Source organism: Scyliorhinus canicula, chromosome 20 (genome assembly GCF_902713615.1).
Source record: "Scyliorhinus canicula chromosome 20, sScyCan1.1, whole genome shotgun sequence".
Classification (NCBI taxonomy): domain Eukaryota; kingdom Metazoa; phylum Chordata; class Chondrichthyes; order Carcharhiniformes; family Scyliorhinidae; genus Scyliorhinus; species Scyliorhinus canicula.
The window spans coordinates 38,574,654-38,597,408 of NC_052165.1; the positions used below are offsets into that span (position 1 = coordinate 38,574,654).

At 45.6% G+C, this 22,755-nt stretch overlaps 1 protein-coding gene across 14 annotated transcripts in view; it reads left to right on the forward strand.

The window, feature by feature from the left end:
- The window catches only part of cep290 (centrosomal protein 290), a 190,026-nt gene that overhangs the window by 136,822 nt on the left and 30,449 nt on the right, over positions 1–22,755 (forward strand). For 10 of the 14 annotated variants that reach the window (XR_005458314.1, XM_038780396.1, XM_038780387.1 and 7 more), the window contains 8 exons: positions 1,881–2,102; positions 6,881–7,012; positions 10,679–10,824; positions 12,466–12,621; positions 16,378–16,501; positions 17,331–17,924; positions 18,207–18,341; positions 18,836–18,922. Coding sequence is in view for 13 of the 14 variants with exons in the window: in XM_038780396.1 (XP_038636324.1) it covers positions 1,881–2,102; positions 6,881–7,012; positions 10,679–10,824; positions 12,466–12,621; positions 16,378–16,501; positions 17,331–17,924; positions 18,207–18,341; positions 18,836–18,922 (1,596 nt within the window). In the remaining variant the exon portion in view is untranslated. The remainder of the gene's footprint in view (positions 1–1,880; positions 2,103–6,880; positions 7,013–10,678; positions 10,825–12,465; positions 12,622–16,377; positions 16,502–17,330; positions 17,925–18,206; positions 18,342–18,835; positions 18,923–22,755) is intronic. The other 4 variants (XM_038780395.1, XM_038780399.1, XM_038780400.1 and 1 more) reach the window with 1 other exon arrangement.

Here is a 22,755-nt window from a genome sequence, read left to right on the forward strand (position 1 = left end):
GGCTGCCATGAGCGGCACCACTCTCTGCTCCTGGACGCGGTTTGATTCCTCTAACTGCGTCTGCAGTTGCTGGAAGACAGCCCTCATCCCGTCATTGCGTCCCTGGGTTTCAAAATGCATCGGCAGTCCAGGTGGGTCTAATTTTTCCATTTAGTAAATCCAGGAACCCGGGAAACGTCTGGGCGCAAGCTGGATGCTGGGCCTGGGCTACCCTCTGACCGTCCAGCCCCTCGGCTGCTCCGACCTCCACCTGCTGTACCGGCTCAGCTGTGTGGTGCACACCAGATCATGACCCAGGAGCCTCATCACTTAATTGCCCAACCGAGGTGAGTGTCTCTGGGATGGTGGATGGTGTGGGAGACGGCAGTGCCGCAAGCTCTAGCTCCTCGATCGTCAGAAATTCAGGAGTGTCCTGGTCCCAGTCATGTCCCAGCGCAGGGCGCACGCGGACCATGTACAGTTCAGCGTCAGGTGAGTCCGTTGACTGCGTTGCCGTCCTCTGTGCGTCTGGGTCCACTGACCCCGTCCTGTCCTGTCTCACGGCCCGACCTTCGGGCAATGCACAGCCATGAAAGTCGTCACTGTCCGTCCTCTGTACGTCCCGCTCGAGAGTCCCGGATTTGGAGGATGGCACTCCTGGCCGACCTCCTGCCACCCTCTGGCGTGCGACCCTGGTCGTCGCGGATGGTCGCCTGTGTGTGGCACCAGACTGGGCAACATTTAGGCTTGGGTTGATAAGTGACAAATAACGTTCGCACCACCCATGTGCCGGGCAATGACCATCTCCAACAAGAGAGAAGCTAACCATTTTTCTTTGACATTCAGTGGCTTTAACATCGGTGAATTCCCCACTATCAACATCCTGGTGGTTACCGCTGAAAAGAAACTGTACTGGACCAGCCATATAAATGCTGTGGCTAAAGGAGCAAGTGAGAGGCTGAGAATTCTGCAGAGAGTAACTCATCTTCTGACTTCCCAACGCCTGTCCACCATTTACAAGGAGCAAGTAAAGGGTGTGGATGGGAAACTCTCCATTTGGCTGGATGAGTGCAGTTCCAACAGCCCAAGAAGCTTGACACTATCCAGGACAAAGCAGCTCGTTTGATTGGCACCCCATCTGCCACATCCATTTCCTCTACCACCGATGCACAGTGGCAGCAGTGCGTTCCATCTACAAGGTGCACTGCAGCCAGTCACCAAGGCTCCTTTGACAATACCTTTCAAACCTGCAGCTACTAACCCTAACCACCTATAAGAACCAGGGCAGCAGGCACATGGGAACACCACTCCTCCAATTTCCACATCACCTTCACTTGGAACTATAATGCTGTTCCTTCACTGTCACAAGGTCAAAATACCAGAACCCTTTCTAATGGCACCGTGCATGAACCTACATCAAATGGGCTGTGGCGGTTCAAAAAGATGGTTCACCACCACCTTCTCAAGGGTAATTACAGATAGGCAATAAATAAAAACAGCCCCTGCTCTCCCACACTCTGCCTCACATTCTCTGTGTCCCTCAACACCTCCAAATTCTATCATCGTGCCCCCTATTGTCTGAAATCAATACTATTTCAGCAACTTAACCATCTTCTCTTTTCCTCCCAAGTACTGTACAGGTCATTCCACGTCATTTTACATTTTCTCCTCCTTGTTTTTAAATGCTGTTTACCCATAATTTATCTGTTTAAGGATATACAAATGAAGCATTATTTCATCTGTTCTCCCCACAGATATGGACAAACCTCTCGGCATTTTTATTTCCCCTTTCAGCTGATCTTCAGACGGGCAATGGCATCATCCATCAGCACTCGCGTCTGTAGCTGCACACCAGCTTAGTTTTCCATCAGTTTAACCTTGTCCACTTGTGCTACTTTTAGGCGCGTATTGAAGATCTGACTGACCAACTTGCAACAACTAAGGACAACATGAAAGCATGTAAGAGCAAGGAAGTGACCACAGCAGCCGAAATAGAGAACTTAAATGGTGAACTTCAGAAAAAGCAGCGAGTTCAGAACAAACTGCAAACTGAGAAAGACGAGTTGGAGAAAGAGAACGAGGAACTAAAGAAAAAACTGAAGAGGCTGTGCAGCAGCATGCAGGTCCAAATTTTAATCCGTCTCTTACTTTCTGGATAATTAGAAAATAATCAGTCCTCCGTTTCAATCCTTAAGCTGTTTAATAATTCTGAAGAATTTTACAGTTCCACTTAGGTTGCTTTTTGTATAAAATCTTGTTGCAGGAGAAGTGTACATACACCAGTTGATTTCAAATCAAAAACTCATTTATTTCATTAATAATAATAATCTTTATTGTCACAAGTAAGCTTACCTTAACACTGTAATGGAGTTACTGTGAAAAGCCCCTAGTCACCACATTCCAGTGCCTGTTTGGGTACACGGAGGGAGAATTCAGAATGTCCAAATGACCTAACAGCACGTCTTTTGGGACTTGTGGGGGGGAACCTGTAGGGGCTGGTTTAGCTCACTGGGCTAAATCGCTGGCTTTTAAAGCAGGCCAGCAGCACAGTTCGATTCCCGTACCAGCCTCCCCGGACAGGCGCCGGAATGTGGCGACTAGGGGCTTTTCGCAGTAACTTCATTGAAGCCTACTCGTGACAATAAGTGATTTTCATTTCATTTCAAACCTGAGCACCCGGAGGAAACCCATGCAGACACAGGGAGAACATGCAGACTCCGCACAGACAGTGACCCTGGCGCTGTGAATCAAAAGTTCTAACCACTGTGCTACCGTGCCACTCATTTTCTCACCCCTTAATTTTTTTTAACAAAATTGCAAGGTGCCTAGGGGAAAGTAACTTATGTTTTTTAATCGTCTGTTTTTTATTAATTTTTCCCATCACTTTTTAACACAAGATGTCAATGAACAAAGCTAGAACATATGGGGCTGGATTTTCCGAAACGTCTGGTGTAAACACCGGAGTGTTTCACGCCGGCGTAAATGGCCTCTTGTCCCAGCGATTCTGTAGCCCACAGGGGGCTAGCCTGGCACCGGCGTGCTCCGTACAGCTCTGCCTGCCGATACGGGGCCCTGCACGTCCGGCTGCGGGTCCACGTATGGACGCGACGGCTGCCTGAGGCGGCGGCCCAGCGCAACATGGCGGACCCACGCAGCGGACCGGCCCTCACAATATAAGGCCCCCCCACATGTCACGCGTGGCCATCATGGAGGCCTCCCCACTCCCCCTCCCCGGTCCCCACCAGGGCGACCGCGGACTGAGTCCGCAGCTGCCACCCCGAGTGCCCGCCAGGTGGAACCATTGTTAGAACCACGCCAGTGGAAACTAGGCCTGTTTCCAGCAGAGAATCGCCATGGGGGCCTCTTTTAATAGCCCCGACCAGCTACTCTTCGATCGTGCGCGTGATTGGTGGCGATTCTCCAGTGACCGGAGAATCGCGGGAGCGGCATCGCGCCGAATTTCAGCATCAACGCTCATTCTCCATCCCCGTTCCGAGTGCGATTGCGGTGCGGAGGCTCGGAGAATTCCACCCCTGGTCTATTATCTTTACATCAACCTACCTTTCCTGCCCTATACTCATATTCCCTGATTCCCTTAGTGCCCAAAAATCTATTGAACTTGGTCTTCACATTAGGAAAATAAAGGTAGTTTTAAGGGATTCATACTTGTATTTGTAAACATTCAGAATAAGGTATACTTTTAAGTGGGTTAATCTAATGCTTCTGTGCCTGGAAGTATAAAACCGATTGTTAAGACTTCCTAAAATAGTGCGCGGTCAATTCTAACCGCACAGGCCCAAGAATCCCAACATAAGTGAATTAACCAATAATTCAGGTAAAAAGTCCCGAAAACCTTAGCCCTTGGCTACTCAATAATTTACTGTCACCAGGTTTGTAAGTTGAAACACATTTTCTGTTTATTTATAACACACATTAAAATGAAATATGCAGTAATTACAATGGAATAATGGCAAGCTAACCTACTATCCGCCTTTAACTGTCCCACACTCTATCCACGTACACAAGACAGACAATCACAGAGGGGTGGAAAGAGATAAAAATAATAAATGATTAAGGCTAAAAGGATAAGGGTCCTTCCTTCTGATGTTAAATTCTTTGCAGCAGAGTTTTCTTCCAGCACGCTGATTGATAGAAGCCATTAGTGTACAGTTGGTGATTGTGATCATTCAATACTTATAGGCAGTAGTATTTCTTCTGGAGAGACACTTTAGCCTTTATTAAACTTGGCTTTCAACTCAAAGGTCCACCTTTGAGTCTACTTTCCCCTTAAGGCTCTTTGTCACATATCAACCCAGCTTCCAGCCTGAGTTTTAATCTCAATTCTTTGCAGTTTCAATAAAATGACATCAAGTGTAACTGAGGAGAGAGATGAGTTCTTGTACTGCAGTTTTGGAGTGATTTCATCATATCAGATGGAGAAAATCAGAGCTGCACCTTCCAGCTTTAGAACCAAAAGTGAAACTAAACACATAACCTTATAACACTGAGAAGCATTCCAGAGAAATCAGACCCAATCACCACTTGCTATCGGCAAAGCCCAGCATTTCGAGCCACTTCTTGGCCACCAGCCAAGTCAGTCAAACTGAGTCACCCCTGATCTGCTTGAACTAAAAGCAAAGGCTGTATTAAAGTCACAGGTCCATTAATCATCCATGTATCAAAATTGTAATAGCAAAAATAGAAAGGGAAAAACGGGATTTAAACAGGATGATCCTTGCACTATAATTAAATTCATGCTGGACAAAGCTGCTTCTTTGTGTGGGGGTTGGTTAAGTTCCTGTGTTTCTATTGTGCTTAGAGAGGGTTACGGTGTGAAGAATAAATAGGCCAGTAGATGCGGGCAATGCTTCACAACTGGGGCCTTATATATTGAGAAGTTTTTCCATTTTAATTTTAGCTGAATTTGTGGGGGTTGGAACAGGACCTCAAGAATTGAGTATCTCTCAACTCAGCCAGAAGAATGGCTGGACAAGGTGGCAAAGAGGCAGGCTTCCTAAAGTACAAGTTACAGCCCAGATAACCAGATAATTGAGACAGAAGGAACGTTTAAGACATCTGAAGTTAAGAGAACAGAGACCAAGGTATTGTTTAGAAGAATTCAAGAAAGAGTAAACAAAGTGTTCTTGAGTTAAAGAGACAATTGCACTAACTGATTTAAAAGGGACAGCAGACTTCTAGAAGTAGATGAAACATCATTTTAATACAGTCTGGTTATTGAGAGTTAAAGCAATTGTGAACACCTTGTACCGCAGTCAAGCCAAAAGAGATCCCAAAGGGGTTGGTGTGAAATCCTGTTAAAAGTGGAGCGGAAGCTTTGTTTAAATATTCCATTTGGAAAACTTGGTCTGGATTTTGGAATGCAAACTGCTGAGGGAAAACATAATTACAAGAAAAACCTTTAAAATGAGTTTTTGCGAGTAACATTTGGAAATCTTCACATGACAATCATTTGGGGGGATCCTGAGGAGACATCCACAAACATTCACTTGAGATTCAGAATGGAGAGTGCATTTGCCCACAGTCATCTAATGTGCTTATAAGGGACTTTGTGTTGATGAGAACATAGTAGATTAGATGTACTTTATAATCTGTGTTAATCCTAAAGCCTGTGTGTAATTGTTAAAATAAGGGGGGGAAGTAAAGGTGTATCGTACCATAATCCAATTGTTTCATGTTTAATAATTTCTTTTTTCTAATTAGCAGTCCTGTGACTCTTTTCCTCTGTGTTTTATAAATGTTACACTGTGGGATTCTCCGTTGATGGGATCCTCCGATCAGCCGGCAGTGCACCCAGATCCACAGGTTTCCCGACGGTGTGGGGGTGGCCACAATGAGAAACCCCATTGGCCAGCTGTGGCACCGGAGAATCCTGCTGCCAGTGGGGAGCGTCATGCTGAAAATTGGAGCTGGCGGGAGGGAGAATCCCACCCACAATCTTTTGAGCCGGGGTTCCTTTCTGGAATCTTCATGTCATAACATTATCTGGGATCTTAACATTCAATATTCTCGTCATCTGTGCACCCACAGTTCCCTGAGATAGAGAATTGCAAAGTCTCACAACCCAGTGAATGAAGAATGTTCTCCTTATTTCTGTCCAAAATAGCAGCGCACTTTTCTGGAGGCTATTATCTGTAGTTCTGGACTCTCCAGCCAGCTTATTGGCACCTACCCTCTGTTAAACCCTCTGAATATTTCATACATTTCAATGGGATAATTCTTCTAAACTGCTGAGAACCTAAACCTCCTCAATCTGTTCTCATAGGATACTCCTCATGAATAAATCTGGTGAGCCTTTGTGCACCCCTTGTTCTATGGCAGCTATTTACCCTAAGGTAAAGATAAACTTGCTTTACAGAGTGTCAGAGTTGCAAAATTGATTTGAGAAACCTATTGGCCAGAGCCTGCACCCAACATAATGACATCTTTTGCAGCAGAATTGAATGGGAAATATTTTCACATAATGTTCCACAGAAGCATAATCCAAAATTGTGTTTAAAGAAAATATGACATGGCTGCTTGCTATCCTGAGAAGCTATCCAAAGAATATCTGGATTAGCTACTGTGGCAATGACGTGGAGATGCCGACTTTGGACTGGGGTGGGCACAGTTAAGAAGTCTTCCAACACCAGGTTAAAGTCCAACAGGTTTGTTTTGAATCACTAGCTTTCGGAGCGAAGCTCCGTCAGCAGGTGAGACAACATCTAAAGCAGGGAAAACCTTTTGAAAAGATTAGTCAAAAATACAAGTTACAACGGTCATTTTCCACATTAAGCACAACTTGCATACATTCTATTAATACCCAAGTCTTTATGTGGAAAGATAGTTAAAGTTATGTCGGTAAGGTTATTTCAAAATTTCAAATCTTTTTGACATATTTCAGACCAAGACCGACACTGACGATAAACAGACCACAATAGATGAGCTGCAAAAAAAGGTTAAAAGATTGGAGTGTGAACTAGATAAGAAGGTAGCAACTGAGCAAATGGAGAGAAAAGTTTTGAAAGAAGACAAGGTAAATTTTCACAGCTCGAGCTGAATGCAACTGCTTCTCACTTAACATCAACATTAACACAAAATGTTAATTTGCAAAATGAATAATTTTAGATCTGAATATTCTAGACCAGATCATATAGAATTTTTAGCTTGACCAATTTGATTTGAGATAAATGAAACTCAGACTTTCTTCTTAATGAGAATGCACAAAGCGAGACGTTGCGATGTGAATCCCGCCCATTATGGTCGAGATCACTTTTTGGCAAATCAGCACACTAAAGCGAGTTAGCTAGTCTCACTTTAACGTACAGATTCCGGATGTACCCAACTCTATTGGAAATACAGTCGTGTATTTGTTTATTCTTTTTAAGTTAGCAAGCATTAGGCCCTAATGCAAACATGGCATGGGTCCTGAAGTTGGACAGTTGGCAAAAGTGGGTCCTGCGGAAAAAAACACTGCTTTAGGTCATGAACTACAAACAATGTTGATGCCACTCTGAAGTAACCTTTCAGCTGTTTATTCTTTTAGTTACTTTTACTGAAAGTTTGACTGTTAAATTCTTTCTATTAAGCAAGGGTAAAATCTGTCCTACATTGAGCAAGACTTATATATAAAGGCTAGGTTGAAATTGTTTTCAATGGATTAGAATCTGATTGACTAATCTATGGGCCAATGGTGGTTAGCCATGTTGCTATGGTAGCTCTCAGCTAGAGTCACTGGATACACAATCAACAAAAATTGAAGTACCATTGCTGGAGTTATTTCTGATGGAGATAAATGCGTGTTTAGAACTGGATTTAATTAGCCACCATTGCAAATAGAAGCTGCATAAAAAGATGATGTTTCTTTCTCTACTGATAACAACAAGGTAATGTAATATGACTTTATTCAATCGTTATCCTTGACCTCTGTTTATGTCAATTAGCTACTAAAAATTAGGACAGCTTTAGATTTGTACAACACCAGACATAATGGCCCAAAACTTAGTAGAAAAATAACACTTGAGTTCATGGCATTCAGCGTTACTAGTGTGTAAATAAACCCCAGCAATTTGTGGCAAGGAAGATATATGCCGTGTATGCAATTCTGGTTTCAATGATGGTTGCTGCTTTGTCATTAGCCCTGACTGAACCCAAAAAATTATGAACCTCTCTGTTTTGTGTCTGGATCTGTACAAATGAATCTTGGTGCAGCCATGTAGGGCTGGTACTTTCTGTCTGAAGAGCTCCATTAGGTGTGTTTATGTTCAAGGTATGTTACTAACTCTGGAGGATCTGAAAGAGAATATTTGAAACTGCATAGCCTCATCTCCCACCCAAATGGTGAATTGTTCCTAGAAGGTTTTAAAATTTTGATTTAACATGGGGGGACTATCAAGCATAAAGGCCGGATAATTATATGAAAATTTGGGATTCTCTTTAAGTCATTCATAGTGGTGGGGACAATCGATTGGAGAAATCCTGCCGGCGCAATAGCCATTTTGGGATTCCTGCGTGATTCTCCGTCTCTGCTGCCATTCCAGTCCCCCAAAAACCAGAGTGGAAAATTCCCCAATAGTGTTTTTATCTCTGTGATATGAAGTTGAATATAGCAAAACAGAGGGGCTGAAAGTCTCCATTGGAGCATAAACTAACAAAGTACTGCAAACGTGTTCCAGCATTTGAACTGTCCACCCCTACAAAGCACATGTCAGGAATGCGATGGAACACTCACACTTTTGCCTGGATGAGTGCGACTCCTACAACACTCAAGAAGCGCGACACCATTCAGGACAAAACAGCTGCTTGATTGGCACCCCATCTACTACCTGAAATATTCACTCCGTCCACCACAGTCACACAGTGGCAGCAGTGTGTACCATCTACCATCGCCAAGCCTTCAACCTTTCAACCCCGAGACCTCTGTCACTTAGAAGAGCAAGGGCAGCAGATGCATTAGACACAACGGCTTGCAAGTTCCCCTTCAGGTCACACACCTGTTCCTTCATTGTTCCTGTGGCAAAATCCTGGAACTCCCTCCCTGACTGCACTGTACCTACAGCACACTAACAGCAGCATTTAGAAAAGGGAGCTCACTATCACCTTCTCAAGGGCAGTTAGGGATGGGTAATAAATGCTGGCCTAGCCAGCAATGTTTACTTCCCAACAATGAGCTGAAAGAAAATCAGCCCAACAGGTCCATGACTGCTTTATATTCCAAATGAACCAGCTGCCATCCCATCCCTCTTCATTTAACCCCATCAACATATCCAATTCATTTTTTCATCTTATGTAGCTTCTCCTGAGATTCATCTATACCAGGGGTGGGCAAACTTTTCCGTACAAGGGCCACATTCAGAAATTCACAATTCACAAAGGGCCGCATAGTATATTAAGTAAAATAATTACTTCACCCGGTTATGATTCTGGGCGCCTCATATAGAACATAGAACAGTACAGCACAGAACAGGCCCTTCGGCCCTCGACGTTGTACCGAACAATGATCATCCTACTCAAGTCAACGTATCCACCCTATACCAGTAAGTAACCCAACAGCCCCCCCCATTAACCTTAAAAAAAAAATTAAAAAAAAAAAAAATTTAAAAAAATTTTTTTTTTTTTTTTTTAATGACTTGGAGGGCCGCAGAAATACCTTTGGCGGGCCGCATGCGGCCCGCGGGCCGTAGTTTGCCCACCCCTGATCTATACTATTCAGCACATCTATTCCCCTGGTGTTGAGGGGTTCTAACCACTCTGGTTTAAAAAAAGAAGTTTCTCCTGAATTCCTCATTGGAATATCTTGTATTTTTGGATCATTCATTTTGGTTTCCATCTCTACAAATACACTGGTAAATGCCTCCATAATCTTGAAGACCTTTCAGTCTTCTCTTTTCTACAAAGTGGCCCAGCCTGTTTAATCTTTTCTTCATCTAAACGGGAAGTCTAATTTCTCATGAAATAGCCAGGGGCGCGATTCTCTGCTCCCCACGCCGGGTGGGAGAATCGCGGGAGGGCCCCCCGACAAATTTCACGCCCGCTGCGATTTCTCGCCCCCCCCCCCCCACTCGGAAGAATCGGCGCTCGCCGTTTTTCACGCCGTACGGCGATTCTCCGACCTGGATGGGCCGAGCGGCCTGCCGTTCGCGGCCATTTCACGACAGCAGCAAACACACCTGTTGTGAAACGGGAGTGAGAAGCCCGTTTGGGGCTTGTAGGTGGCCTAGCATGGAAAGAGCACCACGACTGTGCTCGGGAAGGGACAGGCCCGCGATCGGTGCCCACCGATCGTCGGGCCTGCGTCCAAATCGGACGCACTATTTCCCCTCCGCCGCCCCGCAAGGTCAAGCCGCCACGTCTTGCGGGGTGGCTGAGGGGAAAGACGGCCACCGCGCATGCGTGGGTTCGTGCCGTCAGCGTCATGATGTCAGCCGCGCATGCGCGGGTTGGAACCGGCCAACCTGCGCATGCGCGGCTGACGTCATTAGGCGCGCCGGCCGCGTCATTCTTGGCGCGACGCCCCCGTGGCCGAGAGTTAAGGAGCGCCGCTCCTAGCCCCGCCGGGAGGGGAGAATAGGGGGCGAGGAGCGACCTCCGAGGCCGTCGTGAAACTTGGCCGAGTTCACGACGGTCCTCCCGATTTTTCCGGGGAGCGGAGAATTCCGCCCCAGTACTTTGCATGACAGGCCTGTTCTCTTTTACACCACAGACCTCAAAAGAGGAAATAGTGAGATGGGAAGAAGGGAAAAAGTGGCAGACCAGATTGGAAGGCGTGAAAAACAAGCTGAAAGAAAAGGAGAAGGAGCTGGAAGCTGTGACCAAGCAGATGACCACTCTAAAGGAGTTATATGCAAAGTAAGTTTAATGTTTGCATGTTGTGTCTCTCTATAACCGCTAATGTTTGCTTTACTCTTATTGTGGAATTAGCTGGTAGGATTGTATCAAAACAGACCACATGCACCTTTTTAAACTTATTCACAGGATTTGGGCATAACCGACTAGGCCAGCATTTATGGCTAATTCCTAATTGCCCTAGTGAATGTGGTGGTGAGCCACTTTCATGAACCGCTGCAGTCCACATGGTGTAAGTACACCCACAGTGCTGTTAGGAAGGGCGTTCCAGAACTTTGATACAGTGGCCGTGAAGGAATGGTGATATGTTTCCAAGTCAGGATGGTGTTTGACTTGGAGGGGAATTCCCATGTGTCTACTGCCCTTGTTTTTCTAGGTGGTAGGGGTCACAGGTTTGAAAGGTGATATGTTCTTGATTAATAAAGGAATCAGGGGTCATGGGAGAAAGCAGGAGAATTGGGATAAAAAACATAGCAGCCATGATCGAATGATGGAGCAGACTCGATGGGCCGAACGCTCTAATTCTGCTCCTATGTCTTATGATCTTATGGAGTCGTCTGAATGCATTTTTTGGATGCCACAGACTGCTGCTACTGTGTCGGTAGAGGAGGGAGTGAATGTTTAAGGTGGTGGGTGGGGAACCAATCAAATGAACAGCTTTGTCCTCAATGGTGTCAAACTTCTTTAGTGTTGTTAGAGCTGTATTCATCCACACAAATGGAGAGTATTCCATCACATTCTTGACTTGTACCTTGTAGATGGTGGTAGCTTTGGGGCATCAGGAGGTGGCCACAGACCTGCTCTTGTAACCACAGCATTTATATGGATAGTCCAGTCCAATTTCTGGTCAATGGTAACCCCCATGATGTTGATAGTGGGGATTCAATGATAGTAATGCCATTTAAAGTTGAGGTCAGATGGCTGGATTCTCTGTGGTCGGATGTGGTCACTTCTTGGCACCTGTGTGACGAGAATGCAACTTGCCACTTACCAGCCCAAGCCTGAATATTGCCCAGGTCTATAGGTAATCGTTCAATTTCTGCTAGTCAGCTAAACTACCAAAGCATAAAATGTATTTGTTCTAGGCTATAAAGTGTCTTTTAGTTTTACTTAAAGATTTTCTAAGCAAATGTAATTACCAGCAGTATGTCAATATGCTGTAAGTAGTAAAGTGAAATAAAATCCGGTATACTTGGCACTGATGTTGTCTTCTCCTTCTCCTGTTTTACAATGGCTTTCTCAGTAAATATGCTGTCACATCTGCATATAACGCATCTTTTCTTAAATTGACATGGCGGCATGGTAGCACAGTGGTTAGCATTGTTGCTTCTCAGCTCCAGGGTCCCAGGTTCGATTCCCGACTAGGCAGTTCACGGCTCTAGTTGAGGAGCTGTTTGTCGCGGCGGGAGGGGGGATTAAAAGGGGCAAAATATACAGACTGTATACTTTAATTGGATGTTAAGCCTGTATTATTTTGTTGAATGTGTTTGGAATCAAATATCCTTTTTAAAAAAAAAGGAAGGCTGTAACGTGCCGAATCAGAAGAAGAGGTGTATGTTTTCTCAGTATGTTTTACAGACTGGAAGTGCACCCTGTACATGGTTTTTATTAACAAACAGTTCTTAACATTGTGTTAAATGGCAGAGCTGATCAGGAAAGGGCATTTTTACAGAAGAAACTGAAAGCTCGTGGAATTACAGCTGACCACGTAATAGGCGTCAGAACCATGGAATGTGACAGAGAGATGGAAGATTTAAGGAGAAAGAATACTGAGCTGCAAGATCAGATTGCAAGCATGAGGTGGGTAAATTGCTTTCAAACTGCTACAAAATAATATTTTTTTAAAAATTCATTTACGGGATGTGGGCACCACTGGTTAGGACAGCATTTATTGTCCATCCCCCTAGTCGCCCTTCAGAAGGTGATGGGGAGCTGCCTTCTTAACTGCTGCAGTCCTTGAGGTGTAGGTACACCCACTATGCTATTAGGGTGAGAGTTCCAGGATGTTGCCCCAGCGACAGTGAACAAACGGTGATATATTTCCAAGTCAGGGTGGTGAGTGACTTGGAGGGGAACCTCCAGGTGTTGGGACGCGCAGGTATCTGCTGCTCTTGTCCTTCTAGATGGTAGTGGTTGTGGATTATGAAGATGCTGTAAGGAATTTTGCTAAGTTACTGGCGTGCATCTTGTAGGCAGTACACACGGCTGCCACTGTTCTTTGGTGGTGGAGGGTTTGAATGCTTGTGGAAGGGGGAGCAATGAAGGGCGCTGTTTTGTCCTGGATGGTGTCCAGCTTCTTGAGTGTTGTTGGAGCTGTCCTTATCCAGGCATGTGGAGAGTATTCTCCTGCCTTGTGCCTTATAGATGGTGGACAGGCTTTGGCAGGGTCAGGAGGTGAATTACTCGCCACAGGATTCCTAGTCTTTGACCTGTCCTGGTAGCCACAGTATTAATGTGGCTAGTCCAGTTCAGTTTCTGATCAATGGTAATCGTCCGGATGTTGATTATGGGCGATTCAGCGATGGTAATTCCATTGATTGTCAAGGGGTGGTGGTTAAATTCTCTCTTGTAGGAGATGGTCATTGCCTGAGACTTGCGTGGCACGAATGTAACTTGCCACTTGTCAGCCCAAGCCCAGATGTTGTCCAGGTTATGCTGCATTTGGACATGTGGACAGGAACTGCTTCATTATCTGAGGAGTCACGAATGGTGCTGAACATGGTACAGCCATCTGCAAACAACCCCACTTCTGACCTTATGATGGGAGGTCATTGATGAAGCGGCTGAAGATGGTTGGGCCGACGACACTGCCCTGAGGAATTCCTGCAGTGATGTCCTGGAGTTAAGATGATAGGTCTCTGGATTACTAGTCTAGTGACAATAACACTATGCCACCGCCTCCCCTCGTATGTTCTGATTACGTTATCCCTACGTTTTCATCATTCTTTTGTTTTACATTAATATTTCTAATTACAGATTCGATACTAATCTTTATCAGTGAATTCATAAATGAATATTTTAGTTGTTTATTTACATGCAGTGAGTATAAATGAAAGCAGAAAGACCTAAATTTCTAGAGCACCTTTCACAACTACAGGACATCCCAAAGCAGGTTCGAGCCAATAAAGTGCAGTTACTGTTGTAATGTAGGAAAACGCCACATATACTGGATTGAAATTTCACAAGCTTTCCTCCTGCCACTGACCATAACTCCAACAGGGGGACTGCAAATTAGGCTGGATCCCCGACTGCCTTAGATGTTTTCATTGGACCCTATAGGGGTCTTCAGCCACCTCAAGTAAGTTCAGTGACACGGATAAAGTTTCGGCAAGGAACAGAGACTTGTCCTTTGCTTTGCGGGAACTGGAAACGGGAGTATTGGTTTATCGAAAAGTGGAATTGGGGCCGTCTGAGCATTCAAGCCTGGACGATGAACTGGATCTGGACACCAACTCATCAAATGGACACAGATACACAGAGAGAAGAAGCTAACAGGTTTATTTCAGACGTCTTTTAAATATGGACTAAAGAGGCTGTCTTTTATTCAAGGAGATAATGGTGGCTTCCTGACCAAATCAGGTATCCAAGCAGGCAGCCATCCGTGTTATTTAACTTAAATTATTTTCTCAAACAAGAATATCAATCTACACTATGCAACCTTTCCTCCTAATTTAGCACTTTAAACCCCTTAGAAATATATTACTTCCCAATAAAACACATTCCAAAATTCTCACTCATTACAGTATTTGTAGATTCTACTACAGAAATAAGGACGTTCAACAATCTTTTATTCTTTCATGGGGTGTTGGCTTCGCTGGCAAGCCCATCATTTATAACCCATCCCTAACTGCCCTTGAGAAGTGGTGGTGAGCTGCCTTCTTGAACCGCTGCAGTCCATGTGATGTAGGTAGTGTGTGGCTTGCGGGAGAGTTCCAGCGATGGTGAAGGATATATTTCAGTTCAAGGTGGTATGTGACTTGGAGGGGAGCTTGCAGGAGATTTATTCACATGCGTGTGTTCTTCTTGGTGGCAGTTTTCATGGTTTGAAACGTTACGTTGAAGGAGCCTTGGAAGAGTTGCTGCAGTGCATCTTGTAGATGCTACACATTGCGCCGGTGATGGTAGGAATGCCTGTTTGAACTTGTTGGGATGCCAGTCAGGGGGCTAATTTTTTACTCGATTATGCTTGGTGTTGAGCTTCCATCACACTCCTGACGTAGATGGTGGACAGGCTTTGGGAAGTCAGGAGGTGAGTTACACACTGCAAAGTTCCCAGCCTTGCTCATGTACAACTGATTCAGTTAAGTTTCTAAGATGGGGGATTTAACATCTGCAAACCAATTGAAAATCATGGGAAAACTGCTTAGATTCTGCCTTAATGGAAACAGTTATTTCCTATCACTTGTGTGGTGTGAATGTTACTTATTATTTATCAGCCCAAGTCTGAATGTTGTCCAGGTTTTTTCAGAGTTTGACTAGGTGAGAGAAGATATTGGACTCAATTTATGCAGCCCATCATGGTGGGAGACATGGTGGCTGGTCCTACCTAATTGTAGGAGGCCCGACATCAGTCTCTCAATGGCTGCAAAACCTCCTCTGATTACGTTGGAGGGCAGAAGGGGCTGACCAGAGATCCCTGGCAGCCAGTGGCAGGATGTCAGTTATGCTCACTAATGAGCCAAGTGACACCAGGATGGCACCGCCAAGTGGTGGGGCACCAACAGGTTGGCACTGCCAGGGACCCTCCCATAATGCATTGGGACTTTTGTGGGGTCAGGGTTGCTTTGGCGACTTCGGAGCTCAGGACGGCATTTAAAAATGGTGCCCCGATCTCTTGCTACACTGAGCAGTTCCGGCGAGTGAAACTTTTCTGTGCCTTAAGGCCCCTTATTTAACCCGAGTGGCGTTTTCTAACCATTTTGTTTCTCGGTGCTTCGAGCGTCGGGAAACACGCAGCTAAATGCACTCGCTATGGGACTTGCTCACTATGGGACTTGATCTCATTTAGTTGTATTGTGCCCATAGAATCTCTACAGTGCAGAAGAAGACTATTTGGTCCATTGTGCCTGCACTGATCCTCTGAAAGAACACCCTACCTAGGCCCACTCCTCCGCTCCATACCCATATCCCAGTAACCCCAACTGACCGTTGGACATTAAGGGGCAATTTAGCATGGCCAATCCACTAATCTCATCTTTGGACTGTGGCAGGAACCTGTAGCACCTGGAGGAAACACAGGCAGACAAGGGAGAATGAGCAAACTCCACACAGTACCCAAGGCTGGATTTGAGCCTGGTTCCCTGGTGCTGTGAGGGGGAACCTCAATTGTGAAAAGACTGTATGGGTGGACACTTTAGTACCTGAAGGGCACTTAATTCTGTTGGGCGTTCCCCCATGGAACTTGCTGGGATCTCCAACCAGTGAGCCAAAACCCCAGTACACCCAACAGAACTGTGGCTGTAGATTCAGTTTAAATATCTTTGCTTCCATCTTAATAAAGGTCCATTTGATGTAAGTAATGACACAAAATTGTGTTTGATCGTGTTTTAACCACAGGCAGCAGCAAGCTTTACCACGGGATTCTGTGGTGGAAGATTTAACTTTGAAAAATCGTTACCTGCATGAAAAGCTCCAAGCTTTAGAAAAGCAGCTGTCAAAAAGCACATTTCCCAGACCATTGGTATGTATTTGTGTTAATAGTGTAGTGAACAGCTAGCAAGAGAATCATAGAATATAAGCATCCAGTCAAGGAGGAGGCCAGTGGCCCATTGTGCCTGTGACAGCTCTTTGAAATAGCTATCCAGTTCGACCCACTCGTCCCACTCCTGTCCGTGCTTCCACTTTGAGAATAAACATTTGTTATTGTCTTTTATTTGGTACAGCACTCTTCATCTGAAATAGGGCACATCAAAGAAGACATTATTGAGTGTAACCAAACTGATAGCATAAGCTGGGAGTCACCCCATGATCAACAACATGTCAATTTTCTATTCTTTTAACTATTTTATTTAAAATGAGTTAACACCGCTATTCATGCAATGGAATAGGAATGTTCTGGAAACATACTAATCCTTGTCCACTTATATCCCTAAACCCTTAGTTCTGTTCTGAAAATATATTGTGAAGAAATTTGATTTTTAAATCCCCCATTTGTTTGAGCTTGGTTCCAGTACAAATTACTTTTTAAGTTTACATTATTATGTATTAGCTAGACAACAAAATAATTGAAAAAGTCTCCTTATTGAAAGTACAGAGATAGGTAATTTTAACACTGCGTTTTACTTTGTTTCTTAAAAGTCTAAAATGTGGAGTGCTTTGACTGTATTGATAAAGAAAGTGCAGTCAATATTCAAATGGAGCTTTTACTTGTTACTTGTTCATCGCATATCCAAGATGTGAAGTGTTGCTGTATTTCTCCATATCATCTTTCATCCAACTCTCTTTCTCTTTGTCTGTCTGTCTCTCTCTCATATGTTATATATATTCTGCTTGTATACAATATATATAAGAGGTCAATGCAGACTTCGGATCCCTGTCCGCACGTTGAATCTAAAGGACCTGCAGCCATTGATGGTATCCCTGAAATCAGGACTGACCAAAATGTAAAAATGCCAATCATTAAGAAGTGTGTGAAGAAATCAAGATTGGGTTTGCAAAAGAGTAATCATGTTTGCGACGAGCAAGAATATGCACCTTCAAACGGGTCTGGCAAAATTGCTGGTCTAGGCAATGATAAACGTTTCAGTGATGCTACAATGCCTTCAACGTTGAAATCAGAGGATGCATGTACTGAAAGCCAGGCAGAGGAGCCTTTGACAGCTTCGACACATGATGGTGGTAATATGAATGGAGAACAGCGCTCAATAGAGAAAAAGACAGAACTGGACCAAGCAGCTGAAAAGGAGAAATTGGAGCAAGGATCTGACAATGACTTGGGGATTGACATAAAAAAAACAGAAGTAAATGATTCTCCCTTGGATCCAACAAGTGGTGAGGAGAGAACAAGTGGCACAAGTGAGCCAGGTATTGCAACAGGAGAAGATCCCGCAGAGGATCAGGGAGTGGAATCAGAGAAGCACAGAATCCCTGAAACGCAACTTCAGGTTATCCACCCTTAAATCTAACAGAAAGAATACATTCTATCCTGCCCCCAAGCAATATATTGTTTCTTTTCTTTGCATAGCAGTTAAGCTTTTAAAAAAAATCTGAAGTACTAATAGTGCGTAAGTCCCTCCAAAGTAAATTCTGAACTTAGTTTCATGTACAAATCCTTTGCTTTGCTGTCAGGTTTATATCTGGATTTTACTTTAGAAGAATATTTTTATGCAGTAGTGTGCATGGGGGAAGTGATGTTTCTGAAGAATTGTTCCATTACTGTACTCTAGACCTCTGGAATTGGATCCGATGCTTCATCTCAGAAGGAACAAGAACTGCAGAGAGAGAATCTCAATTTAGCTGCAGATAACGTGGAACTGCGTTTCCAACTAGAGCAGGCTAATAAAGATTTGCCACGATTAAAGGTAAGGCACATGTGAGCACATGTAATATTCACAGTAAGAATAGAATTCCTACAGCGCAGAAGGAGACTGTTCGGCTTATCAGGTCTGCATTGATCCTCTGAAAGAGCACTTCGCCCAAGCTAACTCCCCCACCCTATCCAATAACCCCTTAACCTAACCTACACATCTTTGAACTGTGGGAGGAAACTGGAGCACCCAGAGGAAACCCACGCAGACAAGGGGAGAAAGTGCAAACTCGACACAGACAGTAACCCAAGGCCTGAATTGAACCTCGGTCCCTGGCGCTGTGAGGTAACAGTGCCAACCACTGTGCCACCGTGCTGCCATAGAAATGCGGAGCTTTAAAATACTCCCAATGTGCACCAGTTGCAATGAAGTTAAAACCTTTTTTATTTCTTGGCACGGTATTACTAGAATTATCAAATAATTAATTTTTCTGCTGTCTTTGTTCAATCTGATTTAAGGAGTGTTGGCTGTTTCTTGCTTTCTCGCAGGATCAAATAGCTAATTTGCAGGAAATGTATCAATTTCTCAAAAAGGAGAAAGTAGAATTGGAACGAAAACTTGGGAATGTCCGAGGGGTAAGTGAGAGGCAGTACTTTTCATGCTTGTTGTGTGTTAACTAGTGAGTGTACACTGTCTTAACCAACTCTCAATATTATTGGTTGGTTAATTAATTAATTTGTTAAAGATACACGGATTTTGGCATTATCTGATTAAGGACTGAGAACACGTTTAAAGAGAGTAAACGGAGCAGGCAGATTGGAGGACCTCCTCATGGTCCACTCTTGAGCCTGGCCTAGGTGGCCATTAAGAGGTCCAGATAGCATACAGTTGAACGGGTAGTCTGCCCTGACCTGACTGCTTGCTCCTCTCCCATGGCTTCATCCATGCCTGGGTATCCTTGGAGAGAGAGCACACGGTGCTGCCGGTATGCTTGAGCCCCTCTGCAACCAGTGAGTGCCACAGTGGCTGGAGTGCATCGCCAGCTCCGAGAACATCATTTTAATTTTCTTTTGCAGTTTTTTTTTACTTGAAATCTCCTCTAAGGGGCTGATAATTAGTTGATAAGTTTATTTGATGCAATCAAAAGAGTATAAAGAAAGTCAGCTAATTCAGTCAATACTGGGTTAGTAGTAGGGAGGCAGAGATCTGTACTGCTGCATCCTGCGAATAGGAAAAGATCTGTGTCTTGTTTAGCACGTCAACATCTGGCTTGGAACCATTTAACACCCGATACATTTTTATCATCCACTAAGTTCTTTTAATATCTTCAAATAATTCCCGGAATCATGCAGTCCTAAAGGAGATCATCAGCCCATCTTGCGTGTGACAGTTCTGTGAAAGATCTAGCTCATCAGTCCTACTCTTTCTCCCTACCTTGCTAATTTTTCCTTTTCAACTAAGTAGTTGGTTTTCTTTTGAAAGTTGTTATTGAAGCTGCTTCTACTATTTTTTCACACAGTGCTTCCAAATCGTGAAATTCTCAGTCGGATCTTTTGCCAGTCACCTTAAATGCGTCCCATGGCAACTGACCGTCTTGCCACTGAAAACAAATTTCTATCAAAACCTCTCATAATTTTGAATATCTCTATTAAATCTGCTCGTAGCTTTCTATGTTCTGAGAGGAGCATTCTCAGCTTCTCTAGTCTCTCCACCTAGCTAAAGTTCTTAATTTCTGGTCGCATTCTAGTAAATCTTCTCTACATCCTCTCCAAGGCCTTGAAGTTCTTCCCAAATCAGACATGGCATCTCCACTGAGGTCTAGCAAGCGTTTTAGAAATGTTTAATGCTATTGCCAGGACTGAATCGTGGGTGTACTACAGTCCGGATGGCGGCAGCAGTTCCAGAACAATTGAGGATATCCTAATGGATCAGCACCAGCGCCATGTACAACTAGTGCAATTCCAACCGACGGCGGCATTGCATTCGCTGCAGTCGGGATTGTCACTGGGGGAGCCCGACAAGCTGTTAACTGCACTCTATTCCCACACACTCTCATTCCAGCCAAGAAGATGCCACCCAAGAGAGTGGCCCAGATACTTGCAGAGGCAGATCTGGTGATGGTGCAGGAAGCCGTGGAGGAGAAGTGGGACACCCTGGGCTGGATTCTCCGTTTTGGAGACTAAGTCCCCACGCCGTCGTGAAAACTGTGGTCTTTCACGCCAGGAAAACTGGTGTCAAAAGGCCACAGATTCCCCGTTTTGCTGGGGGCTAGCAGGGAGCCGTCATAGAGCTCGCAGCTCTAGCTTCCGATACGGTCTCCAGCATATGGAACATATAGAACATTACAGCGCAGTACAGACCCTTCAGCCCTCGATATTGCACCGACCTGTGAAACCACTCTAAAGCCCATCTCCCATCCGGTTCAGAGGCTGCACGCTGGTGGCCTGCAGCGGCCGCGCCATGTTCCATGGCGAACTCAACCTGCGGACCTTGACCGCCAAAGTAGTGCCCCGCATCGGCCGCTCGCGTGCCCCAAACCGCCCGCCCACATTGCCTCAGCCCCGAATGAAGCCCCCCCCCACCTGCCAATCGGCCCTCCTCCAACCGTGGCGGCCCCGGACTGAGTTCGCAGCCACCACGCGAGGATCCTGGACAGTGCGAGCACTCGTACGGCACGCCTTCGGGAATTTGGCCAGTTGGCAACGAAGCATCGCGGGACGGGCCTCAGGCAATGACCTGTGGCTGTGGATAATTGGCGCAGCATAATCCTCGAGTACGCCGATTTTCAGGGGGAGGAGAATTGAAAAACCGGTGCTGCTCCCGATTTCGGCGCCAAAACGGATTCTCCGCCCCGTCGCCGAAAGTGATTTCGGCATCGGGGAACGGAGAATCCAGCTCCCTGTTCCCTGGGGTGGGAAGGTGGCTGACACCCGCAGATGTCAACCAGGCCTAGGCGCAGGCGGCAGTGACCATGAGCCCCACCGCCAGGACCAATCAGCAGTGCATGAAGAAGCCGCACAAGCTCCATTGCACAGCCAGGGTGAGTCACCACCATCCACCTTGTCCCTGACACCAACCCTACATCCCACACTGCTCATTGGACCTCTTACCCTTCAGTGTCACAGAGCAGGGATGGTTTTGGACCTGGTTCACAGGGTTGGGGAGAGGGAAGTCGCCTAGGCAGAGATCGGCATCGGAGATGCAAATGAGCTCCCAACAAATTGCAATGCCCATATGGCACGTGTGTCCCCCCCCCCCCCCCCCCCTCCCCACCGTGGGTGCCGAGTGCACTAGCTTGGCACTGGCTGACCTGAATCAGTCCCAGAGGGACTTGGCATGGTCACTGAGTGATGTGGCACAATCCCAGAGGGACATGGCCCAATGCCTGTGCTTCATGGCTGCGAGCATGGAGATCCCGGTCAAGACGAGAGCAGGGATCCAGGACTGGCAGCACCAGATGGCGTCCCAAAGTATAGCCCAGAGGCCATCGGGCACCCTGAAGGAGGAGGAGGTGATGGGTCCCATGCCAGCCAAATATCAGACATCCACAGCGTTATTCAAACAAGTGCAGGGGATCCTCTCAGCATCCTAGCTAATATTTATTCCTTAAGTAACATTACCCAATATTGTTCATTTAGTTCAATAGTGTTTGTGAGATCTTGCTGTGTGTGCAAATCTGAAACCATGTTGTGTGTGTGTATATATACTGAAAAAGATTTTGAGACAATTTGTGGAAGTGGAAGGGGCTACATAAATACATGGGTCAGGATTCCGCATTGGCCACCAACAAAATCGGGAAAGGCGATTCGGCGGAAAATCGGTTCCGATACCGAAATGGCAAAGCTCCGTCACCTCAACATTAGCATCAATGTGTTCAGGAATGCACGTACAGTAGACACCGTTTGAATATCATTAGCGGGCCCGACCTGGTATTCTCTAGGGCCTCAGCAATTCTCCACCTCCAATGGGCCGAGTTCCCAATGGTGTGGTTCACTTGTGGTTTTAAATATCGTTAAACCGCCATGATGGCTGCTGAGAGAGTGGGCGTACGGAAGGTGTCCAACGTGGCCATGTTTGCTGACAGTTGTGCGGATGGCCAGAGGCTTCTACCTGGGCCAGGGGGAGTAGTAGGGGGGGGTGGCCAGGACGTGGGCTGTGGGGTCAGGATGGACAGGCATGGAACACCATAGCCGCAGTTGGCAAGGCAGCCATGTAGCTGTGCACACTGCTAGCAGCCCACTTTGAACCTAGGTGCCACAGGTTGTATAGGTGTCCACCCCCCTGTGTGCCCTCTGGCCCCAGCTGACCCATCAGCTGTATGGATATGCTCCAGCACAACCAGTGCCATCTTTTTGGCTGGGATAAATGTGTGTGGGGAATGTAATGTGCGGTTGCACTTGTCAGCCTCCCGGGTGTCGATTACGCACCCGGCGAATCCCGCACCATTTATCATTGGAATCGATTGTGT